The 26,269-nt window shown below is 43.0% G+C and overlaps 1 protein-coding gene across 8 annotated transcripts in view; it reads left to right on the top strand.

Annotated features, from left to right (window-relative positions):
- ATE1 (arginyltransferase 1) overlaps positions 1 to 7,846 on the top strand; it is a 91,725-nt gene extending 83,879 nt beyond the window's left edge. For all 8 annotated transcript variants that reach the window (XM_088450512.1, XM_088450510.1, XM_088450508.1 and 5 more), the window contains 2 exons: positions 5,672 to 5,792; positions 6,151 to 7,846. In XM_088450512.1, the coding sequence (XP_088306638.1) occupies positions 5,672 to 5,792; positions 6,151 to 6,329 (300 nt within the window). In that variant the 3' untranslated portion in view covers positions 6,330 to 7,846. The remainder of the gene's footprint in view (positions 1 to 5,671; positions 5,793 to 6,150) is intronic.
- The last annotated feature ends 18,423 nt before the right edge of the window (positions 7,847 to 26,269 follow it).

Below are 26,269 nucleotides of genomic sequence, written 5' to 3'. Positions count from 1 at the left end.
TACTTTTCCACTGGATCAACACTGTTTTCTGGACACCAAAGCATGGATAGTTAATATAACCTTGAGCTTAATATATGCATTTCAACTTTGTGGCTATTGTTTTGCCATGAACATGCCAAGACTTTGCCCCCTCTAATAAGCCGAAGTCCCTCTAATTAATCTACGTCCTGTAGAACTTTCAGCAATAGCAATAAACCATATACAAGAATTAGTTTTCATAGCTGCCTGAGTCTCTTGGCCGTGTGTTAAACCTCACACAGCTTCTGATGGCACTGGTACAGTTTTAGTATGAAACCAGTCGATGAAAACAGCGCTTCAGTTCTGCGCTGTGTGCCAGCCATTTAGAATATTATTTATTTTCCTTTTTAAAGCCATTTTATTTGGATGAAAAAAAAAAAATAAAAAAAAAATCTGTTTTCTATATATTGGCTTCGTACAAGATTATCTGGTATTTTATGTAATGCGATTAATAATGAACGTTGGCCAACATTCCATACGGAGTATGGCTCATCAAATGAGGCCGGTTTTGAGTGGCTTTTCTCTCCCATGACCTCCGGCCATACTCCCTCCTGAGGTGTTACTGTCCCTAATACACTGCTGATGACAGTTTAGGGTTGGGTTTGTTTATGCAGCGGCCAGTTCCCTTAAACTGCAAAGCTGCCTTAATACCCTTTTAATAAAATCTCAACGGGGGTTATTGTGCCAGAAAGGAATTGCAGATGTGAGTGCATGTTTAACCTTCTCTGTACCAGCCTGCGTGGACGCCACTGTGCTAAGTCTCATTGTTAAAGGCTTATCTCATTGCGACCCTTTCCTAGCTGAAATGTGAAAAAACAAGCAATATTTTCAGACCCTTCAACAACTCCCTTACAGTACTCCCTTTGAAATGTCTCCAGATTCCCATTGCAAGGGAGGGGAGAGAGCTGCAGCACACTTCTGATGTTGCCGTGCGGGGGCATGTTGTGTGTGTGCCAATATTCATGTTATATGGCACTACTTAAAAGACCATTCGATTTACCAAACAAAAATTAGTTGACAGGAGTTTTCTCTGTCAACTTGGCTGCCCAAGCCTGTACTTTCAGTCCCTCTTTTTATATCAAATCCTACACCCACGTGCTTTTCAACATCTATGTTTGTGTATTAGCACCTATTAATTGTAACCCATTGCACTGAAGCAGTGGTGACTGGGGTCCTCGTTGGCTATTTAGATGTTAATCCTGTTGGGAGTAGCTAAGCAACAGGCTGCTGGCCCCTGACCTATATTGCAAGTTTTAAGTAACAGGCGTCTCTACCCCCAATCGAATTGAAGTTGAACTGCTTATACCGTAATGCTAATGAAAATTGTGTAAGTAATGATTTACTTACATTTTACACAGTTTCTGGTTGTGATTTAATTGCTACGCTGCAACAAATGATTGAAGTGTACCTTTCGCCTGCACACAGTGAAAGAAGTTGTTTTGTGCATGGGCCAACATTCATGAGAATGCAAGCCATCGAGTTCCTAGGTAGCGGCAATGTCAGACATTTTACACTCCTTGATACATCAACCCAGTGTGTCATGAGTGGTGATGTTGCCTATAGCAGCCAATCAGCATCTACCGATCATTTTATTGAATGTATTTGATAAATGCTACCTCAAAGCTGATTGGTTGCTATGGGCAACTTCTATACCGACCCTTTTCTTTACTCTTTTCATTTCTTGATACATCAATCCTACTGTACCTCATGCCTCAGTAATGTTACCTGTTCCTAGTAAATTATAAGCCCGTCAAAAAGCCTCGACAATGTGTGGGTGACAGGTTTACTTTAACCGCAATAGAAAATGTAGTTACGTTTAAAAGAAAGGACCCGCACTATCACATCTGATTTTATACCTTTTGGAATATAAATTGCAGTATTCTAGTTGCTGCCATGTCCATTGAACCGGGATGTAGTCAGGATACCGGCGTGCGCTATCCCGCCCGACGATATCCCGACATGGGACTAAAGATAGGCATCGAAATCCTGACGCCTATCAGCCCCACTACAAAATCCTGACACCTGGCACACCGAACGAAGGTAAGCCGGGTGTCTTAGCGTTTAGCCGAGGGGAGGGGGGGTGGTTAGGCCTGTATTTGATCCGCCGACATTACATACCAATTCCATTGAACCTCATATTACTAGTAAACCATAACACGTTTCATTGTCCTTTAAAAACAACACTGTTATTTATGATGGGAGTATAGTTTAGATCTTGGTAACTTATATTTTAGTCATGGCCTTAAAGAACAACCTGTTCCTCAAAAGTACATTGTATAACAGTCTGGAAACGGAGCTCAGTATCCATTTGGTAGCATAATAAAGTTAGGGCTGCATATTACAGGGCTTTCTGACTTTGACTACTATTTGTTTTAATTGTGGGGTTCATCTTCCAGCTTGTCCTCTCAGTCATTGTAATGAAAACCATTTAGAAGTCTCTGCTTTATGTGTAAACATAATTAAGGAATGTCTGTTATTCATGTTGTGTATATTTTATTTTCTGAAATAAGATGATCTCCCTTTATGGTGATCAGTGTAGTGTCCTTCAGTTTAAGCTATTTAGCGGGGTTAAATTAACCCTTCCCCCATCTGTGTACGTATATACTGTGTTATCTGTATTTGTTAGGCATTTCTGCAGCCATTATGTTGACATTGTTAAAAATATTCGATGGACAATGCGTCAATATTTTCTGAATGTTGACAGGTGAAAAGTCGACATTAGGCTGCAGGGGGGAGGTTAGGGTTGGGTTGGGGTGGAGGTTATGGATAGGCGGGCACTAGATTGAGGATTAGAGGAGAAATACTCACCCAGAAGCTGGAGGGATTGGAGATCTGCCCCGGAAGTCACATGACTCCCGGATCCTGGAAGACGCCGCTGCTGCCGTACTCCTACCTGGCCCCACAGAGTGTGCTGAGTGTCATGGGGAGCTGCTGTACCACCAGCACATAGGCTCCTCACACCACCAAGCCCGTCCCCAGACTGGAAGCCGCAAGCTTTCTGCAAGTGCTGAAGTTGCTCCCAGAGGTATTGTGTGGGGAGTGATTGTGTTGTATGTGCGGTAAAGAGGCTGCAGGGTGACACTGCCAGGGCACAGCCTCCTCCTGCTGTGGTACCAAGCCACCCCAAGCACCCAGCGATACCGAGTGACTGATTTATTTTTTAAATAAGACAACCCCTTATATTATTTATCAGTGGAGATGATTAAACAGTTTACTACAAGTTTATGGTATGGGGGGGAATGTAAGAGATTGCAGATTTCTGGCAACTGTGTACACCTTAAAATGACGATGTATTTTTTGTTGTTGTTTTTTGTGCTTGTCATTTTTGTTTAATGCTACTGTATGTTATGTATGTGAGAGCTGTTGTATAATACTACTGTATGTTATGTATGTGAGAGCTGTTGTATAATACTACTGTATGTTATGTATGTGAGAGCTGTTGTATAATACTACTGTATTTTATGTGAGAGCTGTTGTATAATACTACTGTATTTTATGTATGTGAGAGCTGTTGTATAATACTAGTGTATTTTATGTGAGAGCTGTTGTATAATACTACTGTATGTCATGTATGTGAGAGCTGTTGTATAATACTACTGTATATTATGTATGTGGGAGCTGTTGTATAATACTACTGTTTATTATGTATGTCAGCTGTTGTATAATACTACTGTATGTTATGTATGTGAGAGCTGTTGTATAATACTACTGTATGTTATGTATGTGAGAGCTGTTGTATAATACTATATGTTATGTATGTGAGAGCTATTGTATAATACTACTGTATGTTATGTATGTGAGAGCTGTTGGGAAAACAAAATCATAGCGCCTGTGAGTCTGATACAGAGGTGGACTATGTATGCACGGCTGCGATTTCTTACGTATTTACATCTGCAAAAATATGCAGTCACTGTCTCTAATGCCAGCGATCCCATAAGCAGCTGCGATTGCCATTGTACAATTAGCAGGTTTCACAGTAACACAAATAAATTGCTCAACAGCGCAAACTTCGGCATAGCGTCCACCTTTGAATCAGGCCCATTGATGCTGGTAGATCACCGCTAAGTGAGTGAACAAAAAGTAGATCTCATGTCACAAAAGTCCGGCCACCCCTGCTCTATACAAAGTCCATTGAGACAAAAAACCTAATATACTATTTGCAAAGTAAGACACAAGATTGAGGAAAGAGTATGCAGCACGAGAATGGCACAAATTGGACAGGTGTATGAGGACACGTCTGCAGCCGCCTACACTTACAACAGTCTTATTCATTTTTCAAAAATCATTCTTTAAACTGTAGCAATTTGAACTCAAATGTACAGAGAAAAGTTTCTGTTCGTTAAATCTGTCCACACACAATTACTTTCAAGTACCACGTGGTCAAACCTGCACCATCATATTTCTTTACCCAGTTACACTAGCTTACATTGTTTAGGGTCTTATATCGCTGGTACATTACAATCATCACGTCTGAACAACGTCGTTCAAACATATGTCGGCTGTGCAGCACAGACGATAGCCGATATATCTGCAGCTAGATGCGGTCAATATCCCGACCGCAGGGATTCCGGCGCTCAGAATGCCGTCGCCGGGAACCAGACACCTGTCAGAATCCCGGCACCAGCATCCAGACCACCGGAATCCCAAAGGTAAGTAGCAGGGTTGGAGTTAGGCACTAGGTGGATGGTTAGGGTTCGGCGCTAAGGGTGGAGGTTTTAGGGTGCGGGGAGGTCTTAGGTTTAGGCATTGGGAAGGGGGGAGGGGTTAGGTTCAGGCACCAGGGAGGGATAGGGTCAGGGTTCCGACCGACAGGTATCCAGTATCCTAACCCTGTCTGGATGCTGGTGTCTGGATTCTGACCGCCGGCATCCCGTACCCATCCCATCTGCAGCTATATCGTATATCATGCTGCGTTTACGGGCGGTCAGCCAACCTCATGTACAGTTGCTGCAAAGGCTGTAGTCACTGGCATCACAACTGGGTGGGCATATGTAAATGCCCGCCCAATTGTGACGTCAGACTATTGGTAAGTGTGTATGCACTTACCAATCGAGCGGTGGATTGCTCTAGTGTGTACCCAGCTTAAGATCCTCAGTGTCTGTTATTGCGTAGCCAGAAAGGAATTGTATGTGTGGGTATCTAAATCTGCCAGAAGATCTTTCCTGCTGCTTAAGTTACGGGCTTATGTGACCTTCCTACAAATCCCTGCCTGACTGCTATAGGGTCTGTATGTACTAAGTGTCCTGGCTGCGGAGCAGTCCTTTTTTTTTTTTTTTTTGTCTGTTGTCTGTGTGCACTCTCACTTTCCTGTACAGTATTTCTAAGCAGATAAACTCACCAATTCCCTAAGCTACCTAAACATCAGAGTTTAAGTTTCTTGAGATTAGAAAAGGATGCAATTGAGGGTCTATAGTGTTACATTGCCATATACATCACAGAAAACTGTAAGGATTATTATTACACTAAGGAAAGTACATCTTGCGATTTTGTGCAATATGGCTTTTCCAGTTTTGAAAGCACAGGACCAGCGCCGCCTAGACTTTTGTATAACTGAAATGAGATCTTACAACTCCTATTTGCAGAGCATTTTGGAATCGATGTACCTGACTATTATGTTTTCACCAGCTGTTTTGTTTGTCCCTCTCCTTTTTAGGGTCAGTATAAGCCATCAGAACTCCTTTGCCCAGAGAGCTATACCTGGGTTCCCATAGAGAAATGTTCGCCATTGCTGGATCACTCTAAATACACTCGTTTTAATAGCAACCCTAAGGAAGGTAAGTGGTGCTCTCTTACCTCTTCACATTTGTAGGTCCTAAGGGAGTAGATACTGTACATTTGTAGCTTACTCCTTATGTAGTAACTTAAGTAAGAAGACCCCATATTGTTCCTCTTCTATAGAGGCTTTCCGTATTGTGCAAGCTGAGGTGGTCTCTGTAAACCAGCTGTTACCCAGATGTTTCTTATGTGCACACAACTGATCAAAACACTTCTGAATCAAATTCTTCGCTCTGTCCACTGTCCTCTATTCCTTTTATGTGCCTGTTCCACCCAGATGCTGCGAGAAATTCTCTTCATTACTTTCTCTCATTTTGTGATATACCATTGTGAGGAAACATGTGCTCCACTTCACAGGGGACAAAGACCGACTGACGGAGTTGGGGCGAATTCGAGTCCTGCACAAACGTACAGTGATGCCTTACAGTGTATACAAGAAGAGACACAGGGGGCCAAGTGATGAGACTACTGTTAGACAGTATGCAAGCTTGGTGGGCCAAACCTGTGCACAACGCATGTTGCTGTACCGCAGCTGAGATCCACAGTCTGCGTAGACCTCTGAAATCTGATGGTCTGGGGAGAGTAGCCTTCTGCGAAGACTGCATGTCCATATTTTCACCAACTTGGTATTAGGAATGGCGTGGGAGGATTACGCACAATGGCCTCTCGTTACCTACCATAATATATGTTTCTACTCCCACTTCATTACAGTGTATGGGAGGACTATGCAATGGGCTTCAAAAAATAAATATATGGGGGTTTGTGTAACAGGATGAGAGTTGTGTGAAGCAGCGTGATCACCGCAATCTCGTCTGCTGATTTAAAGTGGCAATCATTTAAAAGGCAAAACCAGGCTAGTTTTGCCCTTTTTAAATTATTAGCTCTTTAAATCTGCAGACAAGATCACCCAAATCTTCCTGCTTCACACAACTCGCACCTTATTACAATAACCCTGTGGTGTTTCATTTTCTGCTTGTCTTTCATTCATGTCAGAATGTCAGGCTTTATTCTTTATAAAATTATTTACTCTAGTCATAGAGTAAAGCTGTTGGCATGTTATAGATTTGCACTTTAATTTATTTGTGTATTGGCTCCTCCTTTGGTTTAATTACCCTGGACTCCATTATATTTATTTTTTACATTTAACAGTTCTGCAAGATACAATATCAGTGCTCTGTAGAGCAATATACTACATCAGCCTCTGTAATTCGGATAGTTAACCAAACATTTAGTTAAATATACCCCAATATTAATTTGCCTTAAAGGTATCGAGAGTCTATTAAAGCACTAACTAGGTATGTGATTCTAAGGTTTCAACACATCTGTTACCTTTGTACAGTGTTGTGATCTTTACTCTCTACCCTGACAGCTGAGACTGTCCATTTGAGTATGACCCGGTCCCTTGTCACCCCACGTGCCTCTAAAGCTGGCCAGCACTAGACCAATTTACATCCAACCAGCCAACTTGTTGATTGGTTGGAATGAAAATCTGGTAAGGGATGAAAGCAAATGACAATCAGCAATTTGCTCCCAAACGCCGGAAAATGGACAAAACCTGTTGTTTGAACAAATTGTTTAGATCAAACATTTAACAAACTTGTCTGACGACCATTTTCATCTGTTTTCTGGCATTTAGGAGCAAATTGGTGATCATCATGTATTCTCATTCCTTACCAGATTTTCATTCCAACCAATCAACTAGTTGGCTGGTTGGATGAAAGTTGGTCTAGTGTGTGGCCAGCTTAACAGTGATGGTAGATAGCAGACAATGCCTTATTCTTATTGAACTGTAGGGGTGCACTCTTTAGAAGCTCTACACTTTCTTAGTTGCCATTTCTAGGTTAATATCTGTCCTATCCAGTAACCGATTCCTGTTTATGGAATAAACTTGGTGGTTTGATGACGTATGTTATAAATGAAAGGAAGGCTAAACATTACATGTTTTCTCGGTCTGTTTACCTTGTGTCAGTTACACTTCTGTTTATGGTAATTTTTTTTTTCTGTTCTGTGGTTAAAGAGACATTGAAATGTTTTTTTTCTTTTTATCCCAATAAAAGCCTTTATAACTTAATGGCAACACATCTTGTTTTTATTGCTTGGTGCATTCCTGTAATCCTGGTAATAGACGCGAATAGGCTGATGTGATTGCAGTACATGGGTACGATTGCTAGGGGTGCCTCTGATGTCATTGGGTCCTAGTGAATGTATATAAACTATATTCTCTTAAACAAATGTTCATGCCACAGAACCTGGATGCTTATATTTGTGCATAGGTGATTTATGAAAAATGGGAAAGTAATCTAATCTACCAGGTACATATTCGGAGCATTTTTTGCGTGCTGCTAGAGATTGGGGTGCTTCAGGCAGCTGGTTACATAATTAATCATGGCTCACTAGTAGCCCAAGACAGGTATGCGAACTGTACTCAGGATTGATCTTTCAGAGTTTACGTAGTATGGACCCAATTATCTTCTATGCTTTAATGTACTTCCAGACAGAGGCACTATACATTCTCTAAGTATCTGAAGAATATGTGTGGCCTGATTGTGCTCTCAGTATAGAGGGAGCCCAAAGTGTGTCCTCCCCAAATAGTCTACATGAGTTCATTCTCTAATCTTCGCTTTAATAAAACCCATATGCCCAGAATTAGAGGGCTTAGCCTACATCTGAAACCTCTGGGCTCCCTTCTACTGCTTGTGTACTGTGCAGGTTCTAATCCTCTCTGGCGTTTGCTCTTGTTATTTCACCCTTTCCTCTGTGGTTCAGGAGGATGACTGAGGTTCCAAGCCAATCACTGCTATGAAATGAGAAGCACGCAGAGCTTTGCACAACCCAGATAGGAGACTTTTACATTGGACCATTTAAGCTCCCAAAGTTGGTTCTCCAATCAGTATCTGATTTTACTGTTATCCATGTAGTGTTCCACTGGAGCCATGATTCCTTCCATGATAAAGCCGAGACACTGTCTGTTTTTAGCTCTTTTTTTTTTTTTTTTTATTAAGTTTGTTCTGTATAAACTAAATTTAAAGTACAAATATTGGACAGTAAGTTTTTTTTTTTTTTTTTTTTTTCCCCACATATGCTAATTATACTTGGGGGAAACCTATCATCTTTTTTTATTATTATTAATAATAATTGTCAAACTATCTTTTGAAGAGCAGCAACCAAATGCTTGCACGTCTGCAAAGCTAAAAAAAAAAAAAAAAAAAAAAAAAATTCTTATAAATCAAGACTTGTCAAAGTAGTGTTGCAAATATAAATCCTTTCTGTATGGAAGAGTGCTTACAATACTTTGTGCTCTTGCTGTGGCACAGAGAAGTAAAATGAAGGAACCACTGTTTGGGATTCAAAATGTTCCCAAGATCCTTTTACAGAATAAAACTAATCCGACTACATATACTTTATAAGCCCCTCTTGATGTTTTAGTTACATTTTATGGCTGTCCCTCAGTGTCTAAATATTTGCTTGTAGATACAATAGCTGGACACATAAAAACCACATTAGTATTTACAACACAAAAGAACCTGCCAGGATTCCTGGAATTACAGTTTGTTGGTTAGGGTTCCAACCCAAGACACTCATTGCTATTTTCTGTATATACTACTGTGTCTATTCTTCTCTTCTAGGCAATTATCTGCAGCACTGAGCTGATAGGGCAGCATGCCAGTGTTGGCATAATCAACATGTTCTCTGGTACTCTCCATGAAAACTTTTTTTGCCTGCAGAATATTCGGATATTAGACATCCATACTGTCCGGAGTACAGAACAGTATTTCATTTATATTGTTGTAGAATAAGTTATTATAGGTCATAGCCAGACATCAGAACTTTAATTGAAGTCCATCTATAAACAAATATAAAAATTAAACATGTTATACAGATCATCTGATTATTTACATTTCATTAGCATTAAGTACTGTTTTTAAAACTATTCCATGTAATGCTGGCACCCATCTAAGCAGCTATAGAGCCTCCCCAGACTGTGCAGAATAAATGAGTCTCCATAAACAAAAAGCAGTCCGATTATTATAAAAGAGCTGTCAATAACTTTTACAAGGGGTACATGTCAAACATTCAGGATTTTCTCACCTAAACATATTGGCAACAAGGTTTGCTTATGGACACAACGTTTTCTTGCCTGTGGAAGTAAAGAGAGCATTAGCGAGGCTAAAATGTCTGTCTGAGGACAATAGTTTGCAGTGGTCAAGTTTCCAACGTTACTAATAGCTAATTTTATTTGTAAATTATTATTTTTTTTCTGAAATAATGTGAAGCAGTTTTATTTTAGTATCGCCTAAATGTACTAAAGGGCACTTGGAGTAGAATTTGCTAAATTCTACTCCAAGCCCTAATTATGGCATTCTTTTAGTAAGCGGATCGCATTTCTAATACTTGTAATGGGAAATGCGATCTGCTTCAAAGTTACCAAAATAAATTGTTGAGCTAATATTCTTAACTACATTTTGTGACATTAAATAGAGACCTTAATTAATTTACATTTTTTTTTTGTTTTTCATTTATTCATTATTCTTTAGTCTTATATATTTTTTCCTTTTCTGTGTCCACGTGATGTATGTAATAACAAGCTTGTCTTTATTAGCTTATGTTAATAGACCTAGGTCAAATTATAATCGGATGTTATTACATTATTGAATTAGTAATTAGCTAGACCTTTTATAGTGTGACGAGTTATGACTTTTTGCTTGTATATTTGTATATCTATGTGGATTATTTACAGTGTTTTTTTGTTTCTGTTGTGATATTTACTTGTCATGTTTCTTTTCATTCTAATTAATAGCAAAATTGTAAACTAAAAAGAGAGGGAGCCTGGAGATAACAATGCCACCTGGAGGGTGAAAAGGGCCAAAAATGTTTCCCCCTGTGCAATGTCCTGCCAGACTGTCTCATCATGGCTGCAGCAAAGTTCAGTGGGGAATGTGTTACTGCAGGTGTGAGGGAGGGATTGTATTTCTACGCAGGTGAGGCAGAGGAATGTCAAATGTGTTAAAACACGGGCGAGGGAGGGAAATGTGTTAGTACACAGGTGATGGAGGTTAATATTTTGCTATAGCAGTGATGCACTACTACAGAGGTGAAGGATTGATGTTTTACTGGAGAGGTGAGATGGAAATGGAAACTGTAAATATCTAAAGTCTACATTGGTGAACCCGGCTACATCTGCCTCTGTGTGTGTGTGTGTATATAAAACATTCTTCTTTTAATAATGATCAGCTTGTGGTCTATTTAGACACACACAGCTGATTATAGGCACCAGCTCCCGGCTGGGCTCTGTCCGTCAGAGCGGAGCAGGAGTTGGCGTAACGTGGGAAAGCCCTAATAACGCCATCTCCAGGTTGCGTTATTATGACAGCTCATATTTCCCATTACAAGTATGGGAAATGTGATCTACTTACTAAAAATAAGTGAAGTTAAGGGCTTGGAGTCGTTTAATGAAAACTTCTCCAAAAGCCCTTTAGTATGATGCTAAAATAATGTGAAAAGGGTATAAAAATGCCCGTTTTCACATTATGCAAGTAAAAATAATATTGATAAATAGGGCCCATAATCTGATTCTATGGTTACTGGTTCTAAAGAGTAGAGATGTGCCCAATAAGCACCTTAATATATGTCAGTTTGCTATATTAACACGACCGTTTATGAGCACGTGCTTAGCACTTGGCAATGTAGAAATAAACCTGTAACTTATTGGTTGGCTTAATATATATATATATATATATATATATATATATATCTAAAAAAGGAGGTGAGAAAAGGCGCAGGGATGCAGCAGCGGCAGGGCGAGCGGAGGTGTGAGGAGGTTCCACCATTGAATGTACGGGGAGGAGCGGAACCAAAGTGATTGTTTCAGAATTCCGAGGGCACACTTGATAAAGTTATCTGTCGATTCTGGGATTCTTTTTGAGAACGAGTACACGCTGGCTCCACACTAAGACCCCTGATGTGCCTGTTTTTTAATTGATGAAGGTACTTGAAATACTTATCTTGAAAATTCAAATATTTCTAAAATGCTACACCAGAGAGCGCCTTTTCTCACCTCCTTTTTTAGATACTCTACTACTATTTGAGACGATACAACAACAGTCTCTCGGGAGAAAATTGGTGGCCACCTGTCACACGGGGAGTGTATTTTGGAAGAATTCATTTTAAAGGACTTAAACACAGATAATTCTTGGTGTAGCGCTGTTAACAGTACCCTTGTTATATATATATATATATATATATATATATATATACACACACACACAGTCATGTGCATAAATATTGGGACATTGTCAGAATTTTCAGATTTTGGCCTCTATTCACCACCTCAATGGCTTTGAAATGAAACAAGCTAGATGTGCTTTTACTGCAGACTTTCACATTTAATTTGAGGGTAATCACACCCAAATCAGGTGAACGGTGTAGGAATTACAACGGTTTCTATATGTGCCTCCCACTTTTTAAGGGGCCAAAAGTAATGGGACTATCAACTCAAAAGCTATTTCATGGACAGGTGTGTGGGCTATTCCCTCGTTATTTCATTATCAATTAAGCAAGTAAAAGGTCTGGAGTTGATTCTAGGTGTGATATTTGCATTTGGAATCAGTTGCTGTCGACTCTCAATATGAGATCCAAAGAGCTGTCACTATCAGTGAAGCAAGCCATCATTAGGCTGAAATATCAAAATAAACCCATCAGAGAGATAGCAAAAACATTAGGTGTGGCCAAATCAACTGTTTGGAACATTCTTAAAAAGAAAGAACGCATCGGAGAGCTCAGCAATACCAAAAGACCCGGAAGACCACGGAAAACAACTGTGGTGGATGACAGAACAATTATTTCCCTGGTGAAGAAAAACCCTTTCACAACAGTTGGCCAAATCAAGAACACTCTCCAGGAGGTAGGTGTATATGTGTCAAAGTCAACAATCAAGAGAAGACTTCACAAAAGTGAATATAGAGGGTTCACCACAAGATGTAAACCATTGGTGAGCCACAAAAACAGGAAGACCAGATTAGAGTTTGCCAAACAACATCTAAAAAAGCCATTACAGTTCTGGAACAACATCCTATGGACAGATGAGAAAAAGTTTAATTTGTACCAGAGTGATGGGAAGAGAAGAGTATGGAGAAGGAAAGGAACTGCTCATGATCCAAAACATACCACCTCATCAGTGAAGCATGGTGGTGGTAGTGTCATGGCGTGGGCATGTATGGCTGCCAATGGAACTGGTTCCCTTGTATTTATTGATGATGCGACTGCAAACAAAAGCAGCAGAATGAATTCTGAAGTGTTTCGGGCAATATTATATGCTCATATTCAGTCAAATGCTTCAGAACTCATTGGACGGCGCTTCACAGTGCAGATGGACAATGACCCAAAGCATACTGCAAAAGCAACCAAAGAGTTTTTTAAGGCTAAAAAGTGAAATGTTATGCAATGGCCAAGTCAATCCCCTGACCTGAATCCGATTGAGCATGCATTTCACTCGATGAAGACAAAACTGAAGGGAAAATGCCCCAAGAACAAGCAGGAACTGAAGACATTTGCAGTAGAGGCCTGGCAGAGCATCACCAGGGATGAAACCCAGCGTCTGGTGAGGTCTATGCGTACCAGACTTCAGGCTGTAATTGCCTGCAAAGGATTTGCAACAAAGTATTAAAAAGTGAAAGTTAGATTTAGGATTGTTTTAGTTTGTCCCATTACTTTTGGCCCCTTAAAAAGTGGGAGGCACATATAGAAACCGTTGTAATTCCTACACCATTCACCTGATTTGGATGTAATTACCCTCCAAATTAAATCTGAAAGTCTGCAGTTAAACCACATCTTGTTTGTTTCATTTCAAAGCCATTGTGGTGGTGAATAGAGGCCAAAATATGAAAATTCTGTCAATGTCCCAATATTTATGCACCTGACTGTGTGTGTGTGTATATATATATATATATATATATATATATATATAATATATATTTTATTAGATTTGGACACCGTTTGAAATAAATGTACGATATGTGTAGGGTATTCATTTGTTCAAGATTTAGTTAACATTCTTTTTTTCCATGTCTACTGAAATGAACAAAATTATTCCAGTATTATTGTCCTAGTAACACAATGCTTACCATGTATCTAATGAGCAAAATTTGAAAATTTTTCTGATGCAGGAGTCACCATTATTTCTACCATGAAAATGTGGACAGTCTTCTCTTTCACAGCTCTGGTTAGAAGTTAGCTTCCAATGGGTTGCACTGAACACCCGCATCACAAAGTATTTTAAAAACTGGTGCGCAAGTAATAGCAAAAAAAAAAAAAGAAGTGCACTTCAACTTTCTACATAGTCATGGTGGTTTTCTTTATTTGTAAAGCTGATGCAACTCGTATTAATTAGTGCGCAAACATGTTCATATAGCTCTCATATTTTGAGTTTATTGTTCCAGATTTGTAATATGGGATGCCTGCACCTTTTAAGATTCCATTTTTAAACATTTGAAAATGTTTATTATCGCCATTTTTTATAGATGTAGATCCATAGACAAAAAACCTTACGGTTTCACATGTTCCATTAAGGCTGCTTAGACATGATCTGAAAATTCTCAAAACCTATTGATTTTCTGCCACTCAGACTTCAAAAAGCAATGAAATTACCATCATTAAGGCTGACGCCTTAATGGACGTGTTCCTTGCGCAATACAGATATGGTGTGCCATCACACCGGGGCTGGTTGGTTTTTGTGGGGTGGGGCCACGCCATTTTTTTTTTTTTAAAATTAAACCCAGAAGCAGGTATCATGGATCTACCAGATCCGAGCCTGCATTCTGTGCGCTGCTACCTCCCCCGGGTCCTAGTGCCTGCACCACTGCTACCTGCACCGCCGCCGCTAAAGCCCGCTACTGTCCACGGGTTTTAGCCGCAGCTGACGCCCTCTACCCCCCCGCGCCTTACCACCGGCTCCCCCTGCAGCTAACGCCAGCTTCTTCCCCCTGGACCTGGCCCCCACTACCTCCCGCCAACGACGGCCATCTAGGTGCACCCAAGTGAAGCCACAGTTATTACACCTGCTGGAGGCTCCCACTGCTGCTGCGCAATACGTTGAAAAGTCCTATCTCTGCAATTGTGCTTTCTTGAGGTAATAGTTTAAAACCTCTAACTTCCTAATTTACCTGAACCCCAAAAGCACGTACCCAAGTCTAAATTCGCCCCCTACCCTGAGTTTTGCCTTCCCAAAATCCCCCATAGACTACAGCAGAAAAGTGGTCCTAATTGAGAATGTCAGAAAAAAGTGATAGTTGGAGCTTTAGATTACTCCCAAATCCTTATTTTTTATGTTTTTGCCCTGAAATGTGGCATGCCGCACCTAGTGACAGTTCTACCCGACTCTACCAAATTTCAGATCCGTACCCCTAATAGCTTTTGAGGTGTAGCCCCTTGAACACCCTGCCCCCCACTCCCCGGAATTCTCTATGGAGGCACTCAGGAAAGCAGACAGACTCGCAAGGTGAGTGACCAACATTTCAAAGCTGTATTGGGTCATGCATTTTCGTCAGGGGGCAAGATGCATCTTGCACCCTGCCGAAAATGCATGACCCAATACAGTATTGAAATGTTGGTCACTCACCTTGCGAGTCTGTCTTTCCTGAGTGCCGCCATCATGGTTGTGTGTATACAGTATATGTATGTATGTATGTATGTATATATAATTTCATATAGATCTGTGGGCAGCACAGACTGTAATGGTTAGCGTTACTGCCTCACAGCACTGAGGTCGTGGGTTTGTTTCCCACTACGGCCCTAACTGTGCGGAGTTTGTATATTCTCCCTGTGCTTGCGTGGGTTTCCTCTGGGTACTCCGGTTTCCTCCTACACTCCAAAAATATACTGGTAGGTTACTTAGCTCCCATAAAAAAATTTTTTACCATAATATGTGTGTGCGGATGTGGTAGGGAATATAGATTGTAAGCTCCACTGGGGCAGGGACAGATGTGAGTGGTAAGATATTCTCTGTGAAGCTCTGCGGAATATGTGTGCGCTAGATAAATAACTGGTAATAAATAAATATAGATCCAGCACTCACTGAAACAAAATAAAATGGTCACCGCAGGAGTAAATCCTTCTCTTGCATACCAAATCCTCTGAGTGCTGCACTTCATTTATCATATATATATATATATATATATATATATATATATATATATATATATAATGTGCCACCAAGTGTACCTGAAAAAAGTGATGCACGAACAATTTAATGCACATACAGTACAAATGGAAATATCAGATTTTAACACATATGTGAGGGACCATTAAAAACAATGACCCAGTGCCCTGGGAGGGGCAGACAGAAAGGATCATAGTTACGGCTTGAGAGTAGGAGCATACTGGATACACAGTTCAGAAAAAGAACAAGAGAGCCCTGGTTTTGAGAGCTTACAGTTTTTGGGAGTGGGGGTTATAACTGGCAATGAGATGAGAAGGGAGTGTTGGTGGGCTGCATGTTTGAAACCAAACAGGCTAGTAGACTGTCTGATATGGCGAGGGAGTGCGTTCTAGTGGAGAGAAGATCATTGGAGAAATCTTGGAAAGGGGTGTGGGAGGAGGTATTCTGCACAAAGGAAGAGGGGAGAGGGAGTTGGATTGAAATGAGTTTGGAGACATAGGAAGGGGAAGAGGTTGAACCTTTTGAATGTTAGTGTTTAGCTTCACCTGGAAAGTGATGAAGATGAGGCATGCAGCAGCGCTGAGGCTAGAACTTAAGAGGGGTGGGAAGACCATAGAGTAGGGCTTGGACATCAACATCGATGGTGCCAAAATTGATGTGTAAACATTGGTAGGTGGGTGATTTAAAGTTTGTTTAGTTCAGTTGCTCTTTTTAAAGCCATTGGTCAAAGTCGCAGATCATAGGCAGCTTTAAAACCCTGTGAATTAGTAAATCGACCCATGTCTAAACGACACTCCGGGTGCGGTAACCTTGTACCACTATCCCGTAATGGAAGAGGAACGCTAAACCATCAGTGAGAGATGTCCGTTGGAACAATAAAAGCCATTGATGGTGAGAAAATTTTTAAATCTCACCACTGATGTTAAAACATTAAACATCGGAACCAAACAATCATGGGCTCAATTCAATTAATCACGATGCAGAATAGCCCCGGGAAGAAGCTCCCGGAGCTGTTCAGTGCACTATTTGGTCCGACAGTTGCTAGTTAAGTCGGAGAATGCTGGTTCTCGCAACTTACCCTGGGTATTTAGTCCAGGGAAACAGCATTGTCCGACTAAAGTGCCGGCCGCGAGGCTGTTTGCGCCTTGCTAGGCAAGAAAACAGCCTCGCGGCCAGCACTTTTGTCGGATTTCTCCGAGCACCCTCAAGAGTGCGTGAGAAGAAATCCTTTAGTCGGACCAAACAGCGCGCTGAATTGCTTCGGGAGCTCCCTCCCAGGGCCATTAAGCATTGTGCTGAATTGAATCGAGCCCAATGAATGTTGTACTTCAGGTGGGACATGTAAAGGGTATGCATAATTGACTTGGTAGTCTCAATGATGATTAAGTATCAGATTCCGGAAATGTTGCAGAGATGCAAACCGTAGGATTGAGAGATGGCATGAATGTGGGGTATAGAAGGGGTGGGAGGAGGCAATATATACTACAGAGTGCATCAGTGACTACCATATACTACAGAGTGCATCAGTCACCCCATTCTTTAATATAATGAACCCCTTTGTAATCATTACCATCATAATCCCCTCTATGAATTAGCCCCAATATCCTCAATTCCATTCATATACGTTGCGGTTCTGCCTTTCCTGCTGGCGCCCACCCTATCGGTCACCCGGAGAGCATGCTCCAACTGCCCCTCCCCCAACAGCGACACTGAGGGGGAGCACAGAGGAGGTATCTGAAAGTAGCTAAGGATTGGCGGATATTGGAGAGAGTAAGAGCAGAGCTGAATTAGGAGAGCTTGATTTTGAAATGAAAGCAGTCAGAGAGTGAAGATCTTCTCCAATTCCATTCCTATTGGTGTACTCAGTGTTTCAGAGAACCGGGAACCCTTCCCCAATTTTTTTAATTTTTTTTGGGATGGAAATAACTTCCCTTCATTGGCTGCATATCTGAGCTGCAGTTTATGCGTGGCAGCTCCTTGGACATAGAGCTCTTATTGGCAGAGATCTCTGTGCAAGAAGATGGCTAAAGGGGAACTGCTGCACGTGCCCAACCGCAGCAGCTCCTCCCATGGGCCTTTGTGTGCAGGACATTCCTTATGTGCAGGACATCTCTTTCAAGGACTGTCTGACTCTTCCTGACAGTAACCAGGTTTTTTCTTCAACATTTGTACCCATTCCTATTTCACTGGCACCTTTGCCCACAACCGTACACTAAACAAGTACTCAGCACTCGTTTGGAGCCCAGCTGCAGTCGCAGGTCACCAACATAGAGGTATGCAACCTCATTTTGCCTTTTAAATTATTGCCACTTTAAAAATATATGCTAACTTTCCGGAATCGCGCCCGTGCCTTTATCTAGCAGGCTATTTCATAAGGTTTCCCTTTATTAAATAACTATTGCATTCCCCAGCTGTATTGACTATTGGTCCTTTTCCTAACTGAGCAGATATTAATATAATGTGTTTTATGCTTATTATTTTCACTTAGGCGTAAATGTAATTATTTTCAGCTAACAATATGTCTGCAGGTTACATAAACAGGTCAGCACGGATAGGTGAAACAGGTCACCTAAAATTGCTGGTTGCATTAGCTTTTTCTTCAGCTCTTTAAAAAGACATTCTAAATGCAAACTATGGGGATTATTCCCATTATATGCAATTTATATGTAAATATAAATACTTGTATAAATATTATTAAATTAAATATATTTCAGAGATTGTTGTCTTCATTACAGTGTCTGTAAAAGAACATAGAACTTGAGTCTGACCTACCTGTGTATAATGTGTATATTTTTCTACTTCAGGGTCCATAGGGGGTCCACAGGGTTGACCTTGGGGGTATAGGTTGGGAACCAAATCCGGGCACCACGCAGTTAAAGCTTTTAGCTCCCAGGATGCACTTGGGTCCACTCTCCCTATAACCCCACCCCCAAGCCAGAGGCACCTCAGTTTAAGTTGGTGCCCGGCCGGAATCGGGTCACCGTTTAGTGCAGTGGGGAGCTGATTAGCAGCCCCTAAGCTTTATTTTTTCTAAAGGACAGAGTTTTTTATTTTTCCTTTGGATTCTTCAGAGCGGCAGCGTCAGACTGTCCATAGGACGTCTAAGCTGCCGCTCCGTCACCCCGCTGGCGCTGAGACGCCAGTACAGATCTGGGGATCTCAGCGGGACCCCAGAGTCTGTACTAGCCGGACTCTGCGGGCGCCCAGGACTGCTGCCGGATCCACGGGGAGCAGGTAAGGCGCGGGTCACCGCTTGCGGTGATCCGCGCATTTGAAATGCAGTCCTGTGCCTCCGGTCTCTGGGGACAGACCGGAGGCGCCGGCAGTGGCGGCGGGCCCCCCATACCCCGTGTGTCCACTAGACCACCAGGGACTTAGTGTTCGGTGCAGGGAGCCGGCGTCCCGGGGGTTAATAGCCGGCCAGGGGAGACAGCCTTCCCTGTTGCAGCGGCTCCTCCCCTCAGCTCAGCGCGCCTTTCAGTATCTATAGTCTGGCGTCGCTGAGCTGCTTCCTCCGCGGGCCACGCTTCTTCTGAGGTCTCCAGCGGCCATTTTCTCTGTGGTGCAGCAGAGATCTCTGGAGATGGCAGTTGGTCCAGTCCCCCTGCGTACCTCACCATCAGGTCAGTGTACACAGCGCTGTAGCCTTCCCAGACACTGAATCTGGGTAAGTTGCATGCAGTGTAATAGTGCAGTATATTATATGACATGTTTATGTATATATGTATATATCTGCATTGTATGTGACTTATGCTAGTGCTGACTGTACTTTATTCTCTCACCTGTCAGTGTATATCTATCCCTTTCCTTATCTGCCCTAATACAGCTGTACTTGGGGTGGTTCTGAGACCTCACATTTATATACTTGTTAATATTTGTGAGGTTTGTCACATACTGTTGCGTGCTGCACGTTGCCATATTTTGAGTGGAACTGTGTGTTGCATACGCTGAAAATGGGTCCCTGCAGCTAATTTTTAGTATCAGTCAGGACCAGTATAGCGCTGCTTGATCGCAAGGCTTGGTCAGATATGTCTGACCAGGAGATAGAGCGTTATACTGCACCCATTTTTACTATCCTGCAAGCCATGTGCTGCAGGTGTTAGTGCGGAGGATTTAACTCTTAAAGGGTTCTGTATGTGGCGTCATCGGGTGCCGGCCCCTTTCACGACCCCCTTGGGCGGTTTGTTTTCTCGGGATCCTCTTAATTGCGGATCGCCGGGCGGGCCCCATTGTTGTACCTCACTTGGGGTTACTTCACCATACTGCCCTTTTTCATCTCAGGGTATCTCGCAGTTTCTTGCACTCTTCGCCTGTGACACAGACTACCGCTCCCTACAGGGGTTTTTCGAGTATATGAATTCCCCCTGGTGCCACAATAGTCTGTCATGCCCCTTGCAGGGATTACCACAACAGCCACCCTGGGTGGATGTCGTTTTTCTATGAAACGCAAATTGGCGTGGTTGACGCCCTGTGCTTACTTCCCACTTGGCTCTACCGTGAACTGGATACTGTTTTGGGCTCTTTCCCTCTTACACGGGGGGAAGCCTATCTCAAGTATTATTATCCCTGTTTTAGGGCTGGTAGCAGGTCCATTCTGCACCTGTATCATACACCCTCAGTATTACGTGCCTTTTGGGTCCCTGTTGCTGACTAGCGGGTGGATCGCATGGCGGGACTCTGGCTGTTGCCAGATATGAGGTATTACAACAGTGTTTGGTCTCCTGTCCCAAATTCCCTGAGGGTCATCATGAGCCCCTCCTGGGGTGGATGGGCGTGTTACTCGTCGGATTACAGACGTTACTACGCATCCCATTCCTGCGTGGTCGGATTCTTCTGATCCGTAGGTGGTAATTCTGCCTGAAATCAGTATACTCGCTTTCAGGGGTTGTTACCCATCCTACCATGGCGATAGCATGGTTGGTTAATACTATTGCATACTGAACTGATGCATTTGTAATGTTTTTTCCCCTCCAACACGTCTGGGGTTCAAATGTATTTGGTTGCTCACGTAATATATGCAGTTGTCATAGGTGGACATGCCTATATTGGATACCAGCTCCTAATTTTCAGAGTTCCGGCTGCGACGGTATCCTCCGTAATACCCTATAGCTGCGCTCTGGGAATGCAGAGGTGCAGATACCATCTATAGGGTATATCTTGTTGGGTCCTGACCTTGACAGTGGCAGTACAAATTTCCCGCCGTCAGCTATGCTCACTACGGGGCCTCAGACTATTAAGTCTTTTTGTCCTCTGGGTCAGCCTAAAGGTCTGTTTCTTCATAGACTGTCGGCCTTTACAAGGGCCGACATATCCAGTTCCGAGCAGACCTGGACTGCCAGCCGATCCTGCTTCTGAACCTACGGATATATTGTCAGCCTGACGAGACAGGCCTACCACTGGGAGATGGCGATTTCTCAGTTTGCCCGGTACTAGTGTCTAGTTGCCGCGGCTACGTGGGTAGGAGGGTACGCACTCTCTTTGCTCAGGCGGCCTATTTCCATGTGATGGTACGCAGGCCCTTATTCGGAACAGGGCCTTACAAATCCAGAAAGCTATACAGTTGTTGCGGTAAGCGGAGCTAATTGGGCCATCCCCACTTTCTCAGCGAGGGACTGGTTGTTCTGCTTTCTTTCTGGTGCGGTGGCTGAATGGTCCTCTTTGGCCTATTCTCTGTCTCAATTCCCCGAACCAGTTCCTAAAGCTACCTGGGCTCAGGAAGCAATCCCTATGCTCCATCATACTATGTTTGGAACCTGGGGACTTTATGGTATCACTGGATATACAGGACGCGTGCCTACGGGTACTTACAGAGACCTTACCTCAGCATGGACTGAGGTTTGCTGTATCACAGCACTTACGATTTTTCGGGCTCTGCCTGTTGGGACTGCTCTCAGCCCCACAGGGGTTTACCAGCGTTTTGGATTTTCTGACAGTTCTTCTGTTCAGTATATCCCAATGCTCCTGTACCTGGATGGCCTCCTGCTCTTAGCAGGATCACCGGGGTACTTTACAGCCGGGTCTGACTGACTGACAGGGGGGTTGACTGCAGACGTTTAATCAATGGGGAAAAAGTCCTCCCTGCATCCCTCTCTGGGTATTCTTCACCTAGGAGCCCTGCTGGATTCTCAGAATCTGAGAATTCTTCTGGCATAAGACGGCATCTCCACTCTTCCATTAGGAGTACATGGATGTCTGCGCAGTCGACATATGTCTTTACACTCTGGGATGCATGGTCCACTATTCAGTGTCTGCCTTTGGAAGGGTGGAATGGGCTTAGTTCCATTCCAGGCCTTTCCATAATTGGCTTATCTCCAGATGGAACAAGTTATTTCTGTCTGATCACTGTTCAAACGATGATGCTCTCCCCGGAGGCAAGTCGGTCCCTTTACGGGTGACTATGGCCATCTCGTCCAGGGTATTCTTTGCTAAGGACAGTGTCTGGTTCGCATCCATTTCAGTGCAGTTGGATGTCTGTCGATTCCACCCTGTCAATTAACTGGTTGGAACTTTAGCCTGTCTTGGGCCTTCACTCTGGCATAACCCTTGTTTCCCGGTGAACCTGAAAAAGTTCAGTCCGACAGGGTCAGAACAGTGGCTTCCTTTTTAGCAATACTGTTCGTTGGGTGGCAATGTCAGGTATGTCATACATTCGGACATTGTCTGAGGGTCTCCTCCCGACCATCTCGACAGTGTTCATTTCAGGTGCTCTCCATTGGTAAGCGGGAGTCCTGAGCCGTCACGACGTGCATCCAGGGGACTAGTCTCTTCCCCAAGAGAGGTTTCATCTCCTGGTGAGCAGGGGGGGGGGGGTCCTCCTGAGGTGACCCTCATGGCCTTCTGACTCTATCACACTATGGTGTTACAGTCCAACTCTGGGGATTCTGAAGCAACCTTCAGTGACTCTTTGTCGGTGAAGTAGTTCTTCCAATTTGCGTACCTGTGTTCTCCGGTCTCCATTCTTCCTCGAGGGAAGTGTTTCAATCGAGACGGAGATGCTTTCCTGCTGGTGGCTCCTGATTGCCCCAGATGTCAGGGGTACTTGGTTTTTCGGAGTCTCTCCATCGATACTCCATTCCTGATGCTTCACTGCCCAGACCTGTTGTCTCAGGGTCCTGGGGTTTGTCTTGGACCTGGGTCGTTTGTCTTTGACTGCATCCCTACAGTGGTCTTACGGCTTCCCTGGCTTTGTCATCGTTGGAATGATTAGAGCACATGGATCAGTTTTTGCTGGGACCTACCACAAACTGTGGCAGCCATAATTCTTATGGTATTATACCTGTCGATATGATCCTCTGGTGTCCAGGATTTCCAGATATTCTGGCATTCCTTCTGGCTGGCTTGGGTTTCACCCTCGGCCTGGCCTTCCTGACAGTGCGGATCTCTACACTGTCAGTATGATTAAGATATGGAATTGCTCCGCTCTGGTATCCAGTTCATCCTTTGGAGTGTTTTCTGGATTATGCCTCCATTTGTCCTCCCTAGGGACTCCTTGGGAGTTAGTAGTGGTTCTTCGTTGACTCCGGGGAAAGTTAATGGAACCGCTGGTTGTGATTGCCATTACATGGTCTATTGCTTTGGCTTTCTCTCTTTCTCTCAGGGAGTTTATATCACCCAGGTGAGTGTCGGAATTGGGAGCGTTCTCATGTGGCTCCCTCTTCTGGAGGGCATCTTGTCAGGGTGTGAGTTGCTCTCACCCTGTGTTTCTTCTTAGTGATTTTTAGGTTCCATATTATTCTGGAACTTATGGTGAGGCCATTCAGTCCCCGGTCTTATCGGCTGGTGTGGCCTCATTGACTGTGGTCCGGCCTCTGTGGATTTATGTGATCCGTTCAAGTTCCTGACGGAAATCGGACTCCTTATTGGTGGTCTGAGATTTCTGGTTTTAACAGGAAAGGATGGCCGGCCTATGGCCAAATGTTGGCTGGACGGCCTCGTATGTCTTCTTCAGGGGCCTACCCATGGGTAGGCCTTTCTGTTGTTGATGCTTGTTTTTTCTCGGGCCATGTAACCCTCGTGGGTGGCTCGCTGTGGCGCCTTGGCTGTTTTGCCTTGCTAGATGGCCACGTGGTCTTCTGCCCACACCTTTTTAAGGTTCTAGGCATTGGTTTCCTTTGCCTCTCCGGATGCTTCCTTTTTGGCGGCGGATTCTCCTCTCAGCACAGGAGCGTCCCCTCCCTTGGTTGAACTGCTTTGGGACATCCCCAAGGTCAACCCTGTGGACCCCCTATGGACCCTGAAGTAGAAAACAAGAGATATGGTAAGAACTTACCTTTGTTATCTCTGTTTCTACGAAGTCCATAGGGTCCACAGGGCGCCCGCCCTGACGCACCTGGCTTCAAATGGGCTGTGTGGCTGGTCACCGGTTTTCCGTCTCCCATTTCTGTGAGTATGGTTATCGAGTGTTCCAGTTTTCTCTCTCTTTTTTTCTCCTCCTCCGGCCTTTGGCTACTTACAAACTGAGGTGCCTCTGGCTTGGGGGTGGGGTTATAGGGAGAGTGGACCCAAGTGCATCCTGGGAGCTAAAAGCTTTAACTGCGTGGTGCCCGGATTTGGTTCCCAACCTATACCCCCAAGGTCAACCCTGTGGACCCTATGGACTTCGTAGAAACAGAGATAACAAAGGTAAGTTCTTACCATATCTCTTGTTATTTATTACCAGTTACTTATATAGCCCGCACATATTCTGCAGCACTTTACAGAGAATATTTGTCCTTTCACATCACTCCCTGCCCCAGTGGAGCTTACACTCTATATTCCCCATCACATGCACACACATACACACTAGGGTTGATTTTTGTTGGGTGCCAATTAACCTACCAGTATGTTTTTGGAGTGTGGGAGGAAACCGGATCATCTTAAGAAAACCCACGGCAGAACAGGGAGAATATACAAACTCCACACAATTAGGGCTGTAGTGGGAATAGAACCCACAACCTCAGTACTGGTGAGGCAGTAATGCTAGCCATTACACAGTCTGTGCTGTGTGTGTATGTATGTATATGTATATATATATATATGTTCAGAGTGCAGGACTCTGTGGACAACACCATCTCTGCCCCACGGCCCTTGTTTCTGTGCTGCCTCCTTGCTGTAGTATGGATTACAAATTGGACATATGTGTGTGCGTATGTTTTATATATATATATATATATATATATATATATATATATATATATATATATAGCAAATAAATCGACTGGCACTCCTGGTTTACCAAAAAAGATCAGCTGCGTCCGGTGCCTTCCGCTTTACCTCTCACGCCAGTGAGGGACAAATGTATAGGATTCCACCCGGCGGCACTCAGGACGACTTATAATAAACACTTTACAGCCCGCTGTTTCTTGTCAACGTTTCAGAACTTTAATATGTTCTTTCGTCAGGATACAAAAGTACAATGAAAAACAAGCTTACCTTTTAAGCTGTGTACACCACACGTGCAAAGACGCCCACCTGCCCGTCGCAGACGCGGCTGGAAATGACGTCACTATCAAAGTCAGTGTCTACATTAACCCCTTCACCATAGCAGAGCATGTTATAGCAAAGTTTATCTGAAAAAGGCATTAAAACATTAATGACATTAATGAATTACTTTACTTCAATGAGGTAACACTTACACCCATATAAATGTTACATATGTGACACTATAGATAAAGAAACATGGATATAAAGCTGTATACTAACATATATATATTGTCATAGGTATGAACCCACTTCATAGAAAACAATTAAGACCGAGCTGTTCATTTTAACCCCTTTGGAAACATTGTATCTAATTTAAAGATCCATTGGGATTCCTTTTGGAGTAATAATTTTGAACGATCCCCACCTCGCTTAGGTGGAGGGACATAATCTATGATTCTATATCTTAATGCTGCCAAGCTATGATTCGCTTCTACGAAATGCTTGGCAACCGGCTGATCTGAATTTCCTCTAGTCAACGCTAAACGGATAGCGCTCCTATGGAGAGCCATCCTCTCCTTGAACATCCTCGATGTTTTCCCTACATAGTACTTACTGCAGGGGCAATTAATAAGATAGATAACATACTTACTAGTGCATGTCACATAATGTAAGATGTTTATTAATTTGCCAGATTGAGGATGTGGGAAAGAATCTCCGCTGATCATATAATTACACGTACAATTTATACATTTGAAACAGCCTCTCTTTTTGCTTAAGAAACCCTTTGTAATCACGTTTTTACTGGTGACATCTGTTTTAACTAACAGGTCCCTGAGGTTACTACCTCTTTCATAACTATGCATTATTTTATAGTTATGCAGACCTTTTAGTGAAGGGTCTCCTGAAATTAATGGCCACAAT

This window comes from Taudactylus pleione, unplaced genomic scaffold (genome assembly GCF_031769625.1).
Source record: "Taudactylus pleione unplaced genomic scaffold, aTauple2 ptg000518l, whole genome shotgun sequence".
Lineage (NCBI taxonomy): Eukaryota > Metazoa > Chordata > Amphibia > Anura > Myobatrachidae > Taudactylus > Taudactylus pleione.
Note: the sequence above shows the minus strand (reverse complement) of the source record. Positions and strands in the feature narration are given on the sequence as shown.